Raw genomic sequence first — 17,602 nt, 5'->3', positions numbered from 1 at the left:
CCTGTAACACCTTGTAAAAGGAGTGCAATTTTAATATCACAACAGTAACTTCTCAGTTAAAGTCACAAAACTTTTTCGTGATGTTTTGTGATGCTTTTATGTTGCCCAGCAACCACCTAACAATGACACGAAAAAGGTCAGTGCAGTTTCATACTTTAGACATCTGTTTCTCCAATTAATAGATCAGTATTATAACTGTCAACACATTTGCTAAATACGTTCTCGATATAATTTCTGCAGTTATTATTTTCTGCTTAGCTCTATTTTTTACTCTATTTTAAAAAACCAAATCAAATACCAAAGCAGCTGTTTGCAGCTTTCAGGACTACAGATTCTTTTTTTGGGCGGTGGCAGGACATCCCACACTCAGAGCAATCCTTGGGATGCACTCAAAGATCTTGAGTGATTCCCAAGGGAAGAAGCAGGTAGGAACATGCCCCATATCCACACTGGGACAGAATGCAGACTTAATATCTACAGTTGATGCTTGCAAACAGTCACTAGACTACAGTAGAAAGCTAATCAATTGATGAACATGCTTTGTGCTGTCCTTGTAAAAGTGCATGCGTGACCTCTGGAAACTGACTCTGATTCAGCTAGTCCTTTCCTGAGATGGTGTCACCATGACTAGTTATGACTAAATAGTTTCCATATACAGTATTTTTAAAAGATGGACCCTACAGGAGAGCAATGACAAAAACATTCATGGTTGACAGACACATTTCTAGTATGAAACACACATTAGGTTTTAACACATAAATCCCAAAAGCAGCTCTGAGGTTATTTACCCTAATTAATCCACAGACTGGCTTTAATCAAAGCGCTCAGTCACACACACATGCACACGCATATACAAGTTTATATCTACTGTGTCTCCTGCCTGTGTGTCAGCTGTACAAGGTATGAGAGGAATGATAACGGGAAAAAATGGAGGAAAGATGAAAGAGAAAGGACCGTGTATTTCATCCTCTGGGAGTGCATTTCAGCTAGTCTAGTCTTAGGAAGGACAAGAGAACGGGAGAGAGGAGAAAATGATGACGAGTTGGTGGATTCAGGGAGTCAACTTGATGTCCTCAATCCAGCTAAATCCCCTATACCCTTATGTCTGCCTTAATAGCTACAAACGCATCATCCTGCGCTGACCATAGAAATACTCTCATACAGTGTGCTGTGCTCATTATCATTTGGCCATGCATTAGCTATTGTCTGTTAGTTTAGATCAGTGAACAATGTGCTATATATACTTTACTGTGCAGCTTCATTTTGCTGTAAGGTAACTCTTTGACAGGCTGTGATGTTGTTTAGAACAAATGCAGAATGTTGCAGACAGAGTGCCTTGTGGAGACTTTATAAAGAGCAGTATTAATTGTGGAGATGTTGCGACATTAATGATAAAATAAATGATCAAAATAGCAGCCTGGAAGCTGATGCTCGGACTAGATTGCTGGACTGGATGTGATTTACCCCCCATGTCTGTCCTTTGCATGATTCACTGGGATAAATGAAATTTGTGTTTCATGCAAATTAATTGACCAAATCCTAGGAATTATCTGCAAATATCATTAAAACCTAATGGCTCTCCTTGCTGAGTAGCTAGATGAAACTGTCTGATTTGAACCCAAAAGTGCCACCAAGAGTTCTCATTAATGCTTTTCATTGCAGCCTCCATAATGAAGGAAGATGGGGAACAGAATATCAAGGCCTTGTTGCATTAAAAAACTAAAAAAAACCCAGACTCACACACAAATGAATGCAAGGCTGATTCACACCCTGATAATGTAATTAGGTGTAGGTACGTCTGTACTCGACAAAATAACACTGCAGACTGAATCATAAGAGGACCCTGCATAATACTTGGGGTTGAAATGACAAAATATTGGTTGCAAGGTTATTTCTGTATTAAAATAAGGTGATCCTGCAACAGTGGCTCAACCTTACCATTATGTTTTTATGTAATAATATAATAAAGTTCAGTGTCACAGCCTAAGCAGCTAAAGCAACCATTTGTTCTGTGGTGGAGTCAGAGGATTTTCTAAGATTTGCAATATTTTGTCCTTTGGAAAAATAACCCGATGAACAATAAAGTTCTCAGCAGCTAAATATAATCCATTCCATCTCTGTTGTACACCTATGTCTTTCAACTTGTGGCCTTCGTTCGTGTAAGTGTTTCTGGCATTTTGAATTGTTCATTTTGTTTTTTTTCCCCCCTGAAGTAGGTAAAGATTTTTTTTATGAATATCTACTCTTTATCTTTATTTTCTTCTTTTTATTATTTTTTCATTCTTCTTCTTTTAAGGTCGTAGTTCTTTTGTACTTTAGAATTATTAGAATTAAATCCAAGTGCAACTGTGAATTACTCTAGGGCCCTCTCTTTTCCAAAGGGTGTTTTTAATGGGAGAGGATCAAATTGCCTCTGAATGGAGCTGAATAGACTTGTAACCTGTCAGTGCAAGGGAGCATATGAAATACCACTGAGTAATTGAAAAATGTAAATAGACATTTTGACAGAGCAAATGAACAACGAGCTTTCAGATTCCTCTGGTTTACAGCTGCACTTTCAATCATAAACCAAATCTGACCTCTTAGTACACTCACTAACAATATTAGAATCAATATCCATTCTTACTGACCAGCAGTAGCTTTAACAATTATGTTTAATTAATTAAAAAAAAAAATCAGGAACAGTAACTCTAAACAAAGGGTTCACCAATGGTCCAGGGTCAGTTCTTGGGCAAGTTGATTGGCCATTTGTTGGCCTGTTGGGACCATTGACAGTGTTCTCAGATATCAAGTAAGGCTGAAGCAAAGTTGCTAAAATGAGCTCTAAATAACAAGTAGTCTTTTCACATTAAAATGCCAATAAAAGTCCTTCATCAGTTCAGTTGTTACGACAATTTAAATGTCAAGTGTGTAGATTTTCAGTCATCTACCTCATGGTGATCTAAGGAGCCTGGAAAGAAAAGCGACAGGACATCTTTAAGTTGCTTGAAGATGTTTCAGATCACATCCAAGAAGCTTCTTTACAAGTTGTTAGCCAAATTGTGTCTGGTTTCATCCAATGGTAATGATCCATTTTGTAACATGGTGTGATCAAAAGGACCCAAAACGAGTGACTGAGCACATAAACTCATCAGGAAAGATGTTAACAGAGGTCAAGACCAAAAGCTGTTTTCTCATATACAGTGGAACCCCGACTTACGAAATGAATTCGTTCCCGAGGGTCTTTCGTAAGTCGAAAATTTTCGTAAGTCAAAGCACCCATCGCGCCTTTTGAGTGAACGATAGGCTATAGGCTAATTGCTAACTGCAGCAACAATACGTCGTTCAAGTGGAACAGCGAAGTGCAAGTACAAAAGCCAAGGGGTTGTCACATGATTCGGAAGGCACTGTGGGCATTGCGGGCATTCTGGGCTCAGCCAATCAGAGCCAGCGGATTTCGTTACGCGGGCATTTTGCCGTAACACGGGCAGAAATATTGCCGTTAAGTGCCTTCGTAACTTGAATTTTTCGTTAAATGGGGTATTCGTAAGTCAGGGTTCCACTGTACTTGTATAGGATCAGAAGTCTTTTTGCAGCCGCAGCTTTTGCTGTTTGGCACACTTCAGATGGGCTGGAAGGTGGAACTCTATTTTTCCACCCTGGAAGTTATATCTATGTCTTATATTGCCTATATGCTGACATTCTTTCTCTTTCTCTTTCCAGCAGTGATATCTGTAGCATGCAGCTGTGAGTCTAAAGTCCAGTACTTATTTTAACCTACAATTTGTAACATTTTCAGTTACCAATTGTTTGACAGATTTAAGTTACTAATACAAAAATTACAAATGAATGACTTAAAATACTTTTTGTCATTCAGTAAAAATGTGGCATTAAAACTACAGTGGGAGAAATTATTCTTTAGTTTTAACTTGCCTCAACACATCTAAGGAATAAATAAACTGCAGTAGTCGCTGATTTCATAGGTAACTTCACAACATCAAATGCACCCATTTTAACGACACTGTTCATCTTCATAAAGTTGATTCATCTGAAGACAGACAAAAAAATCAGATATCACAAACAATACGAGGTCATAATAAAAAAGCATTCCAGCTGATGTTGGAAATTATTTGGCCACCGACTCACACCCCAGCACGGCCTCAAATGCTTTGCCATGATATCTTTAGAAAACAATATATCATTGAGTAATGGTAAAAGTTTCACTGTGATTTTTTTTAACCTGGTCATAATATATTATTATTGAGCAGCAGCTGCCTTCACAGTCACAGAAAGTGTCTTAGTCTTTGAGGACAGAGATAACAGTAACTCTAAACACATGATCAGAGATTTACTTTTTGCCTGTCAGTGTTTTGTGGGGTTATAGCAAAGGTGTGTGTGGGGAGAGAACTGGTGGGATGAGTTTTTATTCTAATACTTAGTACTGCTGTCTTTAATACTAGCACACACCCTGTGTAGAATTAATTTATTGTAAAGGGAACTCAGATTTCATCTCAGCTTATCAACTGTTGTCTTTTCTGAGATGAAGTAAACATGTTTCGAGCTGAATGCCAGCTTGGTCTTGGAGAGGAAAGACTGCTGCAAATCTGCTGTATTATGCCTCGTGTCGATCACCAGTGTGAAAACATGGCCATTCTCCTCGGCCTCTGTCTCACTCTGTGACTCATGTTGCTTATCCTTTTGTCACTGATCTCAGTCTGTGTCCCGTTAACCATTGACCTCAGCTGTTTTCTCATGTTTGATCATTTCCTCTCTCTGCTTTTCAGCCTCTTGCTCCTCTTGCCCTCAGCACTCACGCACAGACATACAAACACACACATCCACTGTGTCCACTCTCAGGCTCTTAAGTATTTCCTGTCGGACACACACTCATCTGCAAGCCTGCACATTTTCTCCCTCCCTTTCTTCTTCACACACAGCTGATGCTGACATGCTGGCTTTTCGACTCGTACACCATTCAGTTACGCACACGCACCCGTGGTGGGCGGACAAAAGGAGCAGGGTAGAGAAAAAGTAGTTAGGAAGCAGAGTGCATCAAGCCAGAGAGAAGGGGTCAGAGCAGGGGAGAGAGGCACGAAATAGAGGTGCAGGTGAAGGTATGGAGAGGTTTTGAAGGGATAGATGTGAATTGTTAGCTGAATAAATCTAGGGGGTGAAGAAGGCAAATGCAGATAGACACAAACATGAAGTACATTATAATCTTCAAATAGATAACTACTTAAATCTATATAACTTTTAAGACCTCACTCTGAAATGCCTATTCTGTTTATTTTGACTATTTTAGGAACACAGTTTCTCATGAATGTGCAAAATGGGTGTGAATGACATTTCGAGCTGATAATTGGGTGTTGATGTTTACATATGCTGGCTCCACTGGATTGTAACCATGGCAGCATGAAAAGCCCAGACATGTCCAAAGCTCCCAGCGAGGATGAGTGTTTGTCAGCATTTCTGTGTTTGTACTTTCTGACTTGTATGTTTCAGGCTTGCAGGATCGATTGTGTGTGAATAGAGCCAGCAGTCATGTTTCCATATGTGCTGTGATATGTTCAGGTGACAGATCCAGAAACTAGACATTACAGCCATTTGGAGCTATTGAAAGTTAAGCATGTTAATTTAAATCTTTTTAGGAGATTGGTCATACAGAAGAAATTGAAAACTCCTGAAAACTGCACCTAGCTTCTTTGCCTTAAAAACAGCAAGGATTCTCTTATACCAACAAGGTATACCAACTGCTTTTTCACAGTATGAGATTAGGTCATCAACACAGTTACAGGAGAGCTTGCAAGAGCAGGACCATAACATCTAGTGCAGTAATCTTGTGTATCTTGCCGTAGTGTGTTAAACTCAAAAAGATAGCACAGGCAGTTGATTTTCTAATGCTTTGACTTGAGTTGCTCTTTTCCATGGCAGGTCTGTTTTCATATATAAGGCGCACCGGATTATAAGGTGCATTAAGCGAAACAAAACAGTCAGATAAGTCAAACTTTACTCAACTCATTCTTCTTGCTTCCTCCACTTCCGTACCATTGATTATTAATGTTGAATTCTCTCGCAGCTGCTCTATTCCCATGTTGTTGCAGTATATTAATGACTAACCTCGTATTGTGGATGGATTACCTCACGGAATTGATATCCTGTAGTCTCTTTGTGTAGGCGCTGTGGCTTAGTTGGTTAAAGCGCCTGTCTAGTAAACAGGAGATCCTGGGTTCGAATCCCAGCAGTGCCTTTTGTTCCAACTCCGCTACACTTGTTCAATAATATTTTATTGAACACTTGCACACTCTTGGACAATTTAAGACACTTAATTTAAGACAACAGCAGATACTGTGTCTGTTTTGGTCAAAGAAGGAAATCCTGCACTCATTGTCAGCAATGCAGTGTTGTGGCAGCGCATATGCATCATGATAAAGTACAACCAGTTATAGGAGTAACTTGTTTGTACTTGTACTGTTGTTTGCTCTTAAGCTTAGCCCCTGCTATGGAAAAAACAGAGGAACACGCATGAGGTCCACATACATCTCATTGGTACTGATAGATGATTCTTAAAATGTATTTATTTTTTACTCTATGATGACTCTCCCATTCTTTTTCATCAGAACATTTGAGCCATTGCCTTAAGGCTGATGCATGAAGCTCGCAAGAATGTCACTCAATGTGTGTAACCATAGACCTATGCAATGTGATACAAACACCCTGAATACCATTAATTCCACCTATGTTAACCTTGGCTATCAATTGAGATTATATACTAATATATTTAATTATCACAGAAGCCCTAGAGCCCAAAACATGGCCATTAGGACAGCTTTATAAGGAGTGGCCTGTTATTTGCATTTATGAGAACTATACTTTTTCCTTCTTTAGCATGGAGCATGAAATGATTTTAGTTTAGACAGTTGTTTTTATGAGTGAAGTGAAAGCACTGTGGTTTCTTGAGTGTGCTTTGCCTTAAAGGCAGGAAGGATTTTTCAAAGTATAATTAACAAGTTTGTCAAGGTATTCAAACATGGTTGTTGAGCAACTAGCAGGAGCATGCCTCTGTGGCTCAGTAACATGTAATGCAAGAAATCTGTCCGATGTTTCACTTCAAGGCACATGTGCTTTGCTATTTTGCTTAGTTGACAATTTTAAAACATCTGCCCCGTGTGAGGCTCGAACTCACGACCTTCAGATTATGAGACTGACGCGCTGCCTACTGCGCCAACGAGGCCTGTGTGCTGCAAAAGCGTGTGTCCCTTTCAGAGAGCGGATACTAAGCCCACATGTGGACAGGCCTGTTTTGGGGAGTGTGCGTGTCGTATTTCAGCAGACAAGCACGGGGCGGGGTTAAACAGTAAACACATGCTCCAGCCTCTTGCAGCAGATCAGTGATAAATGGCAATGGTGCAGGTTTACTACAGTCTCTTATTTAAAAGAAATTTGCTAAGCAACCTGTGTTTGGAAACCAGACTGGATATAGCAGCTTTAACACAGAAATGATGTCTGGGGAAAGGTTTGACACGAAGCACTACCCTATTTGTCTGGGCTGTAATTATCATACAGGCCATTGGTGGTAATTATGCTGTCTACTCTTACAGTGTTGTCTTCCCCTCTCTGTCTTCTTCCACTGTTCGTCTTTCCTGATGGTACTTAATTTTAGATGTTAACAGTCTGTTGTCTTGATCGGATTTAAGACAGCATTGGTTCGGTGACTTGAAGTTAAAATATATTGTACAATAATAAGAAGTGTGGTTGTAATTATTCCAGCAATGTCAACATGGGATACATACTGGGACTGAATGTACCCTGCGCTGCTTTATCTGATGATACAAAGCAAAAAGCCTCGAGCTATTGCGTTTTCAAAACTAGGGTATAATGGTGCTCATTTCTCAAAGCCATGTTAAATTAACATTGAGCTACAGCAGTGCTGCTCCGAAGGTATCTTGAGTGGGTGTAAGCACCAGCTTGTAATGCCTATAATGGAGTCAGTATACGTCTTCTTCCAGATACAGATTATTTCTGGTAGTAGTTTATATTCTGTCATGTTTTCATGCCCCCCTCATCCCCCCCCCCCCCCCCCCCCAACTTTAACTGAGGCTCATATTTCTGCCAATCTGCTATTTGTTGTTTCATGCAAAGAATAATCTGTGTAAAAGTCCTTGTCCAATAAAGCCTGAACAAGTTACCCAAGTGTGATCAAGTGTGCTTCTGCATGGGCCACAGAGCTCTGGATATCTACATGTGAATGAACTAAAGGTTAATGCTAATGATTAGGTTATTCTTGACACCTAAACACAATACCCTCATTTACATGTGAGAATTACTCTCATCCACACTAGTGTTTTTTTCCAAAGAGTCTCCATCCACATTACCAACCCAGAGCAGGAGGAAAATGCCTGCTGTCTTTTCTCTTAGGTGGCATACATCAACATTAAAGTTATTTATTTCTGCTAATACAAGTCTTTAATAGCAAAATAAAATTCATGTGATCATCATTTCAGTCATAACTTTTAGAATAGCTAAAAATGTCCATGGCTTTTTTCTGGTCTGACCTGAACTTCTTTTGAAAAAAGTGTTGAACGGCATTCCTGCTTAGCCTCCATGCCTCTCTTCAGCTCTCTCAGGGGTGGGTGGCATTGGCAGCAACTGACCAATCATAATCATTAATAAGTGTACAGGAAGCAGAGTGCCTGATCATACTACGATGTTGCAACAAGATGGTAAGGTTAAATAGGCTTTGCAGTTGTGTCTCTGTGGCTTAGTTGTTTAAAGCGCCTGTCTAGTAAACAGGAGATCCTTGGTTCAAATCCCAGCAGTGCTCTTTGGTTTAATAATATTTTCCTGAGTCTGCTAGACCTTTTTGCTATTAGTGCCAACTAATATAAGACACATTTTTCCAATATGGAGCTATTGTACTGTAATAACTGTTTTTTAACAGCTCCAGTAACCATCCACAGAAAGCCCCTTGCAAGTTTCTAAGAAATAAATCACAGTGAAAAATGTGATAAGATTTGTAAAAAGCTTTAAAAATGGTTTTGAGTTAGTTAGCTGGGCTCGCATCTGATGAACTATGCATTTAACTCGAGAATACATGTTACACACACATAGTGAAATATATATAAAAATATTTAGATCCAATCAACTGTACATGATGCTTTGTCCATTCACATTCATGGCCAAAATATGTATCTGTTTGTGTAATCACATATGTAATGTTATGTTTTTAATTCTGCATAATATTGGGCTGTGATAAGAGCTTTCACTGTCTCTTCACTTCCAGGATGTTGTTGACTCACATCAACAGGGCGAGGGGAAAGGTTGCTTTGTGTGGGTCATAAATTCAGAAGGTATTTTTAGAAAGAGTCGTTGAGAAATAAAGAGAGAGTGGTAATTCCATCCTTGCATAATGTTGTGGTCACCAAGCTCTCCCCTGGCATACTCGGTGGGATTGCAGCATTTGTGCTTTCTCATCATAATGAACACACAGTACACAAACTGTCACTGAAAATAAACATCAGGTCTGTTTTTTCTGCCTCCTGTGTAACAAAGCAATAGGCCTTGGTGCTTTTGATGATGATTTATTTGCTATCTGTATTCCTACATGTTATCTGTTGTGATATATACATTATGAATCTATCTGTTGTTTCATTTATCCTCTGTACATTTCAGTAAGTTTCTTTTTTTTTGTTGTTGCAGGAGCTATAGTCTGAAGAAAGGACAACTGGAGCGGGACTATGCACAGGTAGGTCTGGCTGGACTGTCGCTAAATATAGGAACCCATACATTAAAACAAGAACTATATACTGTTTAAATATCTTCAGCTTCTCCATCTTCTCAATCACCTCTGGACCAAATTCATTGTTCACAGCGCTTTTCGTCATCCTTTACACAATAATTAATATAAAATGCTATGATATTCAAAAAGGATGTACTTACTTCTCAGTCACAGAGGGTTAGAGACTGGTTGGCAACCCCCTCCCAAACTCCAGTTACTCTGGATAAATGTGTATTACTTGACCAATTGTTGATTGGTTTTTGGAGGTTTGCTAGCTGTCGTTGGGTAAACTTGATCACAAAGGGGGTGCTACACCAAAAAACAGCTTGTGATTGCTTTGATTGCTAGCAGATTCTCAAAATCACCTTGAGAAAATGGAAAGTGTCCACTTGAAACTTGAAAGAAGTCCGACAAAGCAGAATCCCAGAGCGTTTCCCTGCTACAGCTCACAACTGGTGCAGCTTGGTAGCAACCAGAGTAAAAGCAGGGAGGTTTTAATTGCACCACTTTAAAACATATAAGTGTATGTATCCCAGAATAAGGTACATACAAGTTTACGGTCTTACAGTAGTTTGTTATTTACATATTTCCATACAAAATTTTGGTTTGTACAGAAACCCAAAATCATTCTATCATTCTAAGTTTAAAGCAAACCACTGATTCAGCCAAAACTGATGGGCTGGGAAAGGCTGTTCCAAAGTGTAGGTGCTACAGAAGCCTCTAGATTTAAAATAGGAACAGGGAGCAGTCTCTAGAGACCAGCCAGGCTGACTGGTGGAATAAGGTGTCAGCATTGTTGCTGTATATGCAGGAGACTTGCAATGTAGGGCTTTATATGTAACTAATAATTTAAAAATGAATTCCAAGTTTCACTGGATGGAAATAAGGGCGAGATGTTTGTTAGATAAAAGAAACAAGACTGTAAGCCCAAAGATGGAGAAAAATAACACCAAGTCTCTGATCATATGATGTGATGTTGCTAATGAGAGGGCTAAAGTAAAGAACAGTCTCCATAGAGAAGCAGAACTGGAACACAAGAGCCTCAGTTTTACTAGGACAGAGGGATTTTGAAGACATCCAATCACTAATAGCACTGAAACATTGACTGAGGTAGCAGAGCCTTTTGTTGGATTAACAGAAAAATACAGGTAAGCAATGCTCTCAAGATGATTCAGGATTAATATAGTATGCAATGAAAACATAATTGGTCCAAGGATTGAGCTTTGAGGGATCCCGCAGAACAGAGGAGCTGATGAAGACTTTTAGTATGGATTCTGAAGTGTCTCTCAGATAAGCGTGACGAAATCATTTTCAATAATATGTCAACTAGAAAGGCACGATGTGTGGAGTTAAAGGCTGCAGATCAGTTGAGCAGAACTAAAATAGTCCCATTTATCTGAGCACATAAGAACGTCATTAGTAATAATAACGCAGTTCCAGGGCTGTGAGTCAAATATTGCATCTCAACCAGCTGACGGAGTGGATGAGTGACAGCTCTGTCAAGAATTATTGTTACTTCAATCTTTTATCTTGCTCTCACTTCAGTTGCACCTTGATTTTCTAATTTTGACCTCTTTGGTAGTAGAAGTACTGTGCTGTCTGTGTTGAGGCCTTGCATGTGTAATTTAATTTTCATCCAGGGCTTTATCTCTAATAAATTGAGATAATAAAATGTAATTTAATATATTATATATTGTATATATATAGTTTAATTAATACTCTAATAAGCATTGACTAACCTTAAGTAAATGACAGTCATCTATGCCACTGTTTGCAGAGGGTCTGTGCTAGTGAAAACTATAGATTTATACTTATTAGATTTCCCAGTAAAAAAACCCAAAAGAATATAAAAAGAAGTGAAAGGACGTACATAGTGCATTGGCAGCCTGCTTAACTTAAGAGCTTTCCAAAGTGAGCCTTTCAGATTTCTTTTTGATTCATTCTTCAGATGATTAAAAGCTCACACATGTGCTGCAGGCCACATTTGGTTTCACTTCCCTTGTTCCTGTGTAGTTATTGGCAAGTGTGTCGCTGTTTATTTCCCCTGTTTCTTTTGTATATTCTTTCTCTTCTGTTTCCTGTTTGATAAAAAGCTGCAGTTCTTATAAGACGGAAAAAGGTTGCTACACGTAATTAAGCATGGCATCCACTCAGTAACATACGTGATCTCCACTTGCAGCTTGCAGTGAATTCACCGAAAGCAGTTGTTTGCATGATTCTCACATGGGTGCAGTCACCCGTCACAAAGTGCTTTGTACTATAAAACTGGCAGTTTAAAGACCCCCTGAAGTCCAATCTGATGGTGATTTGCTGTCTCACTTGCACCTCTGTTCATGAAAATGGCTTCAATTGCCTTCTTTAATAGGTTGGCTTTCAATATGAGAACTCCTTTATCCAAACTGAGACATGCACGGTCTTTTAGATTATACACAAATGTCTTTTCAAAGCTCTTTTTCTTACTGAAGCCAGTTTGACTAAAGTACTCATTCAGTAACACTTGATGAATAGTTTGATTATAACAGACAATTTTATAAGAAACCTGGCACATTTTGAAGTGCTATTTAAAGGTACTATTAGGTGTGGCATTGAGACTGATTCTCATTGTGAAGGAATAGACATTTTAAGCAAAAGCACCATTCAGATTCACTGGGAATCATTCTTTGATGATCCCACCCTCCCGCAACCACTCTCACATAACAGTGGTTAGGTGCAGGAGAGTTTGCATTGGTCCTCATTTTCATTTCTTGTGTTCCACACAGGACTTTTGTTCGACTGTAGTAGTTTTTGGCTCAGCATTTTTCTCCTGTTTACGTCACAACACATTTTACCAACATCTGGTAGTCAGTGAGGCTTTCTTCTTCTATTTTTGTACCTTAATTGTGGCCTGCAAACAGCTGATAGATGCATTACCTCAACTTCTGACAGTAGTAGTAATACTGAAACACTCCAGAGCTGCTTTTTTCACACCACTGTCATTTTAAACATGGCTGAGCTGCTTACATACCATGAAATTATTTTCATCCACGAGACAGCCACTTTGTAGTGTACTGCTGATTTGTTGGGACACATGAAAAAAACAAAATACAATTCCCAGTAGAAGGCTGAGTCAGCATACTTGTGATACTGAGCGTTAGTTAAGTTGTGTCTAAGAAGAAGCCAAGCAGTGCTTCCAGCCAAGACTGTGAGACTGTCTGATTTCCATTGTATTTGATGTTGCTCTGCATAAGCTCCCATGACATTTACACACACATCCATACAGTCACTGAGAAATGTTCCCAGCTAAAAAAAAAAAAAATCCTCCCGGAGCTTATTAAAAACCATTCTAGTACATAACCCGGCTTGCTCTTAAGCACATATTAACATACAGATACGCCTCCTCGCAGCTGTCCATACAACCAACCCTTGTTTTGCAGCACCAGTATCCTCACCATGCATATACATGGACTGAGGATGGCAGGAGAGAGAAGGAAAAGAGGAAAGTGCTTGTTTGTGTGTGTTAGAGGATGAGTGTCTTTATTTGCATGCGGTTTGAGTGATTAAGTGAGCGTTTCCTGTGGTCAACCCCTCCTCCTCCTACTTTCAGACGCTCATTACATCCCTCCCTCTATCTAGCTTTCCCTGTCTCTCACTATTCTCCCTCAGCGCTGTCTTTTTCACCTTAGAAATAGAGGTTGCCTAGCAACAGCCCCCTGACTTAGTAGGACAATAGATTCCCTCCTAATTGTAGGTGTGTGTTTGTGGAGGAATGTCGGAGTGTAGTGTTTCTTTTTTCTTTTTCTTTTTTTATATAAATGTATGATGAATGGCAAATAGATGTTGTTTCAAGATCAAATAAGCAAACAGGACGCCCCCCACCCCACACACCCACCCCCTTTATTCCTCTCACAATAGGATTTTACTAGCACGTAAGGTTTGGCTCTCGTCTGTCTCTCTCCCAGACACTCAGGTAGCTGACCCCTGGTGGTGAGTCAGGAAAATAAAGCCAATCAGCCTTCAGTGAGGCAGAGGAATAACGGACATGACCCCTTAACAGAACAGCTAAAGAAAAAAGTTGAGAGCTGGGAGATGTAGGAGGACAACAGAGCGAGAATGAAAGTGAAAATTTAACCTTTGTCCTTTCAATGTGTCAAACCAGACATCCACCCGCCCTCTGCGCAGGAGTCAGCCACAATTACCAGCTGTCCATCAAAAGCTCCATGTTTTCTGAGTGTGCGGGTTAGCATGTAAGGGTTAGCTGTTTGTCCCTTATTCTCCCTCCCACGATCAGCATTACTGGAATAGTTTTAGGCTGGGGTCATACTTCACTGTACTGCCCAAAAAAGCATGCCTTCTGTGCTGCTCTGTATCTGCTGTGCTTTACTGTTACTTGTGCTAAATCAGCATTAATGTTATTGGTTATTATTGATTTATGTTGTGTTCTCTGACAAAAAAATAATAATAAAAATAAAAATTAAAAAGCATACATGAGTTCTTAGGTTCAATTCAGTTTTATTACAGTTTTATACAGCGTCAAATCACAACAACAGTCGCCTCAAGGCACTTTATATTGTAAGATAAAAACCCTACAATAATACAGAGAAACCCCTAATAATCAGATGACCCCCTATGAGAAAGCACTTTGGCGACAGTGGGAAAGAAAAACTCCCTTTTAACAGGAAGAAACCTGCAGCAGAACCAGATTCAGTGTAAACATCAGATCTGAATATTGTAAATAAACTGAAACTAGTGCTTTTGCAGCTTATTTTTTTTACTTTTTTCTTTTTCCTTCTTCACTGTTTCACCTCTGTATAGTGCTCTCACACTGTCTTCAAACTGTATGTAACAGGATCTCATGCACACATCCATTATACTGTAGCTGTCTTGTTAATCATGCATTTATCGCTAATGTGTCTGATATTAGATATTGTTATATTATTTCATTTGCATTGATTTCAAGGTTAATAGAAGTCTAAGGAAAAAGGAGAGACTGCGATAAAGAAAGTGACAGCTTCTCTTTTATCTCCCTGTTCTCTCACATTCTTACACTGTCCTGTATGGTGCTTCTATTCAATTTAGCCTCCACTCACTGTTCCCTTACTTTACTGTAGCTAGCCCTGCACACATATAAACAAGAAACAGAGAGCTTCGGGGGCAGATGAGTGAAGACTGGATGAGACGAGAGAGGAAATCAAGTATATTGTTCTTGGAAGTAGTTAAGAAAGTGAGGGCGGGCTGAAAAGGCAGAGATGCAAAGACAGGCAGAAATCAGATAGAGACAGAGGGAGAGAAGGCAGCTAGAGAATGGGCAAACGTGAGAGAGACGCAGACAGGAGAAAACAAGTGAGTGGAACAGAGGGAGTAAACACCGGGCAGAAGTATCAAGGTGATTGTGTTTAGCAGGACTGCAGCCGACAGACGAGTAATAAACTAAACAAAGAAATTGTGAAGGGATGAGTGAAGCATAGAAACTGCTAGTCACTTATAGATTATAACTTTAACATATGCTCTTACTGGGTGACATCACTTCCTCTTTCCGCAGTCGCTCAAGTGTAATCATGAGTTATTTCTGAGAGTTTAAAGCCCTCCGGACAAATTTTGGGTGCGACCGTGAATACTTTAGATAAAATACAGTCATCATTCCTACCAGTGAGTAACAGTTGTGTCATCACACTTTGTCCTGTAATCAGTACCTCTTTCACACAGCCACTCTGGACATTGTTGGGAGGGAGAGTGCGGTGGTTCGTGGGGGATTCACGCTATTATGAGTCAGCTAAATATGTCAGAGTATGGGGTGCATGCTACCTGCTAGCATTATGTTAGACAAATATTATAGAAAGCTAGTTTTTGATGCTTGTTTTTGCAGCATATGGAATCATTTTATCATGCTCATTTTACTCTGACTCAGAGCTCATATTCATCTGATTTCCAGACACTCTGCCAAATAAAACTTTAACAATCAGTCATTCACCACAAGAGCTATTGAGTGATAAAGATAATGGGATTGAGGAAGAAAAAAAGACCAGTTATCACCATGATATCATTTTTCTCTAGAGATGAGAGAGAGATGTAGCAGGATGTGCATTGTTTAATAAAATGATTACTAGCCCAAACATATTGAAATATGCTAATTCTTATGTGTTTGCATTCAAAGCCTCATGTTTTAAGCTGTGATTTACAAACTCATGCGGAGTTTAAACTCAGCAATACTGGTACAGTATTTACTTGGTATCAGATCGATACTAAGTAAATAAATATAGCACAGAACTAGTCTGCAGCTCTAAAAACAGGAGTGTTCTCAAAACACACTTATCAAAAATAATTTATCAGTCCTGCAAGGCTATTGGTGTATTGCCTTACTTCTTGTCAAAGTAATACAGGGACTGTCAAAATTTCAAACAGTTGCAAATAATCTGTCCCTAACAATACAGCCTGTGTGGTAGTTCTGTGGAGCCCACGGCAGGTGATGCGTCAGCTGCATTCTGGGTACTGGAAGAGCTGTGTTTGATTTAGGTGCTGGATGAGTAGAGCTTTCATGATACGTATCGCAGGGCGACCTCTCGCTAGCTGTGGCTGTTATTTGCTCTTTTCTCACACTGGCACAAATCGCTGCACCTGAACATCACACGAGCTGGCTGGTTAAATACAGTTTAATGTCCAGTTGGGTGAGTCCTTCACCTTTTCACATGCCCTACATGGGGTAATGACTTTAAAAGTGGTGTGCAAACTCACATGTTTATAATAACAAGTGTAATTACTGGATGTTTAGCGAAGCCTACTAGCTCATATGCCTAAAATACGCAGAACTTAGCCTTTCTCCTTCTTCCTTCAATTTTCCTTTGTTTGTCAACGATTTGTTACTCTCTCTCTAACACACACACACACACACACACACACACACACACACACACACACACACACACACACACACACACACACACACATATCCTGTTTTTGTGATCAGAGTGGCAAAACAGGGTACCCAGACTGGAGGATATCCTGTGTGTGTGTGTGTGTGTGTGTGTGTGTGTGTGTGTGTGTGTGTGTGTGTGTGTGTGTGTGCGTGCGTGCGTGCGTGCGTGCGTGTGTGTGTGTGTGTGTGACATACACACACATAAAGACACACTACTAAAGGGAGCATTTCTACTTCACCAAGACCACACAGGGAGGGCAGAGGAGTTGCTATGGCAACATGCTGTTCAGGTGGTTGTCAGGTGATGACAGCAGAGAAAGGAGGATGGAGGGATGAGATGTCCTGTAGAAAATGAATAGAAGGAAGCTGGAGAGAGTGAGAGAGAGAGAATGAGAAAAAAATGGAAAGGAACAAAGCATACTGCATGAAAATAGAGAGGAAGGGGGGAAGAGAGGCTGTAGCAAGAGCAGTTGGAATAAAAAGATGAGCCAGGAGTAACTGAAGAGCATCCTCCTAATAGGCCAAGAGCACCTTAGGTAAGCTTTCACATTTCAGTCAGTCAGTGTCCTTCTCACCATTCAGTCATTGCTCGTACTCTGGTAACAGCTCTGTAGGCTGATCTAAGAGGCTCCAAGTTGTGTGCTGGCATAAAAAAAAGGTTTGGAGCAAGGACATGCAGGTGGTCAATGTCTAATAGTGAAATGGCTACTCCTGCAACTTTATGTTTTGGCTTGCTTTCAAAGGCACTCTCACCTTTAAATAAATGGTAAGTTCAGATTTGTTTAAGTGTGAATTTGCCCACAGGTTCATATTGAATGTAAGAATGTCCTGTTCTTACCTAAGTGATGGGTTGTCTTCATTCTGAAGACAGCTGGAGGTCAAAATGTAGTTTAATAGCTTTATTGAGGGTTCTATGGCATAACATCCTCTATCTCCTAGCTGTTACAGTGCAGTGCAAA

General features: G+C 39.8%; 1 protein-coding gene and 2 non-coding genes across 3 annotated transcripts in view; 2 read left to right on the top strand and 1 right to left on the bottom strand.

Annotated features, from left to right (window-relative positions):
- Nucleotides 1-17,602, top strand: part of LOC120719447 (F-BAR and double SH3 domains protein 2-like) — a 66,571-nt gene that overhangs the window by 7,652 nt on the left and 41,317 nt on the right. The window contains 1 exon segment of the mRNA XM_040008606.1: nt 9,676-9,721. Within this exon segment, the coding sequence (XP_039864540.1) occupies nt 9,676-9,721 (46 nt within the window).
- On the top strand, nt 6,153-6,226 carry trnat-agu. The gene has a single exon. It is a non-coding gene; the product is annotated as a tRNA-Thr (tRNA).
- On the bottom strand, nt 7,138-7,210 carry trnam-cau. The gene has a single exon. It is a non-coding gene; the product is annotated as a tRNA-Met (tRNA).

This window comes from Simochromis diagramma, unplaced genomic scaffold, assembly GCF_900408965.1.
Source record: "Simochromis diagramma unplaced genomic scaffold, fSimDia1.1 OVJJ01000344.1, whole genome shotgun sequence".
NCBI lineage: Eukaryota > Metazoa > Chordata > Actinopteri > Cichliformes > Cichlidae > Simochromis > Simochromis diagramma.
The sequence above is the reverse complement of the archived record's forward strand: the minus strand, read 5'-3'. Positions and strand labels throughout refer to the sequence as shown.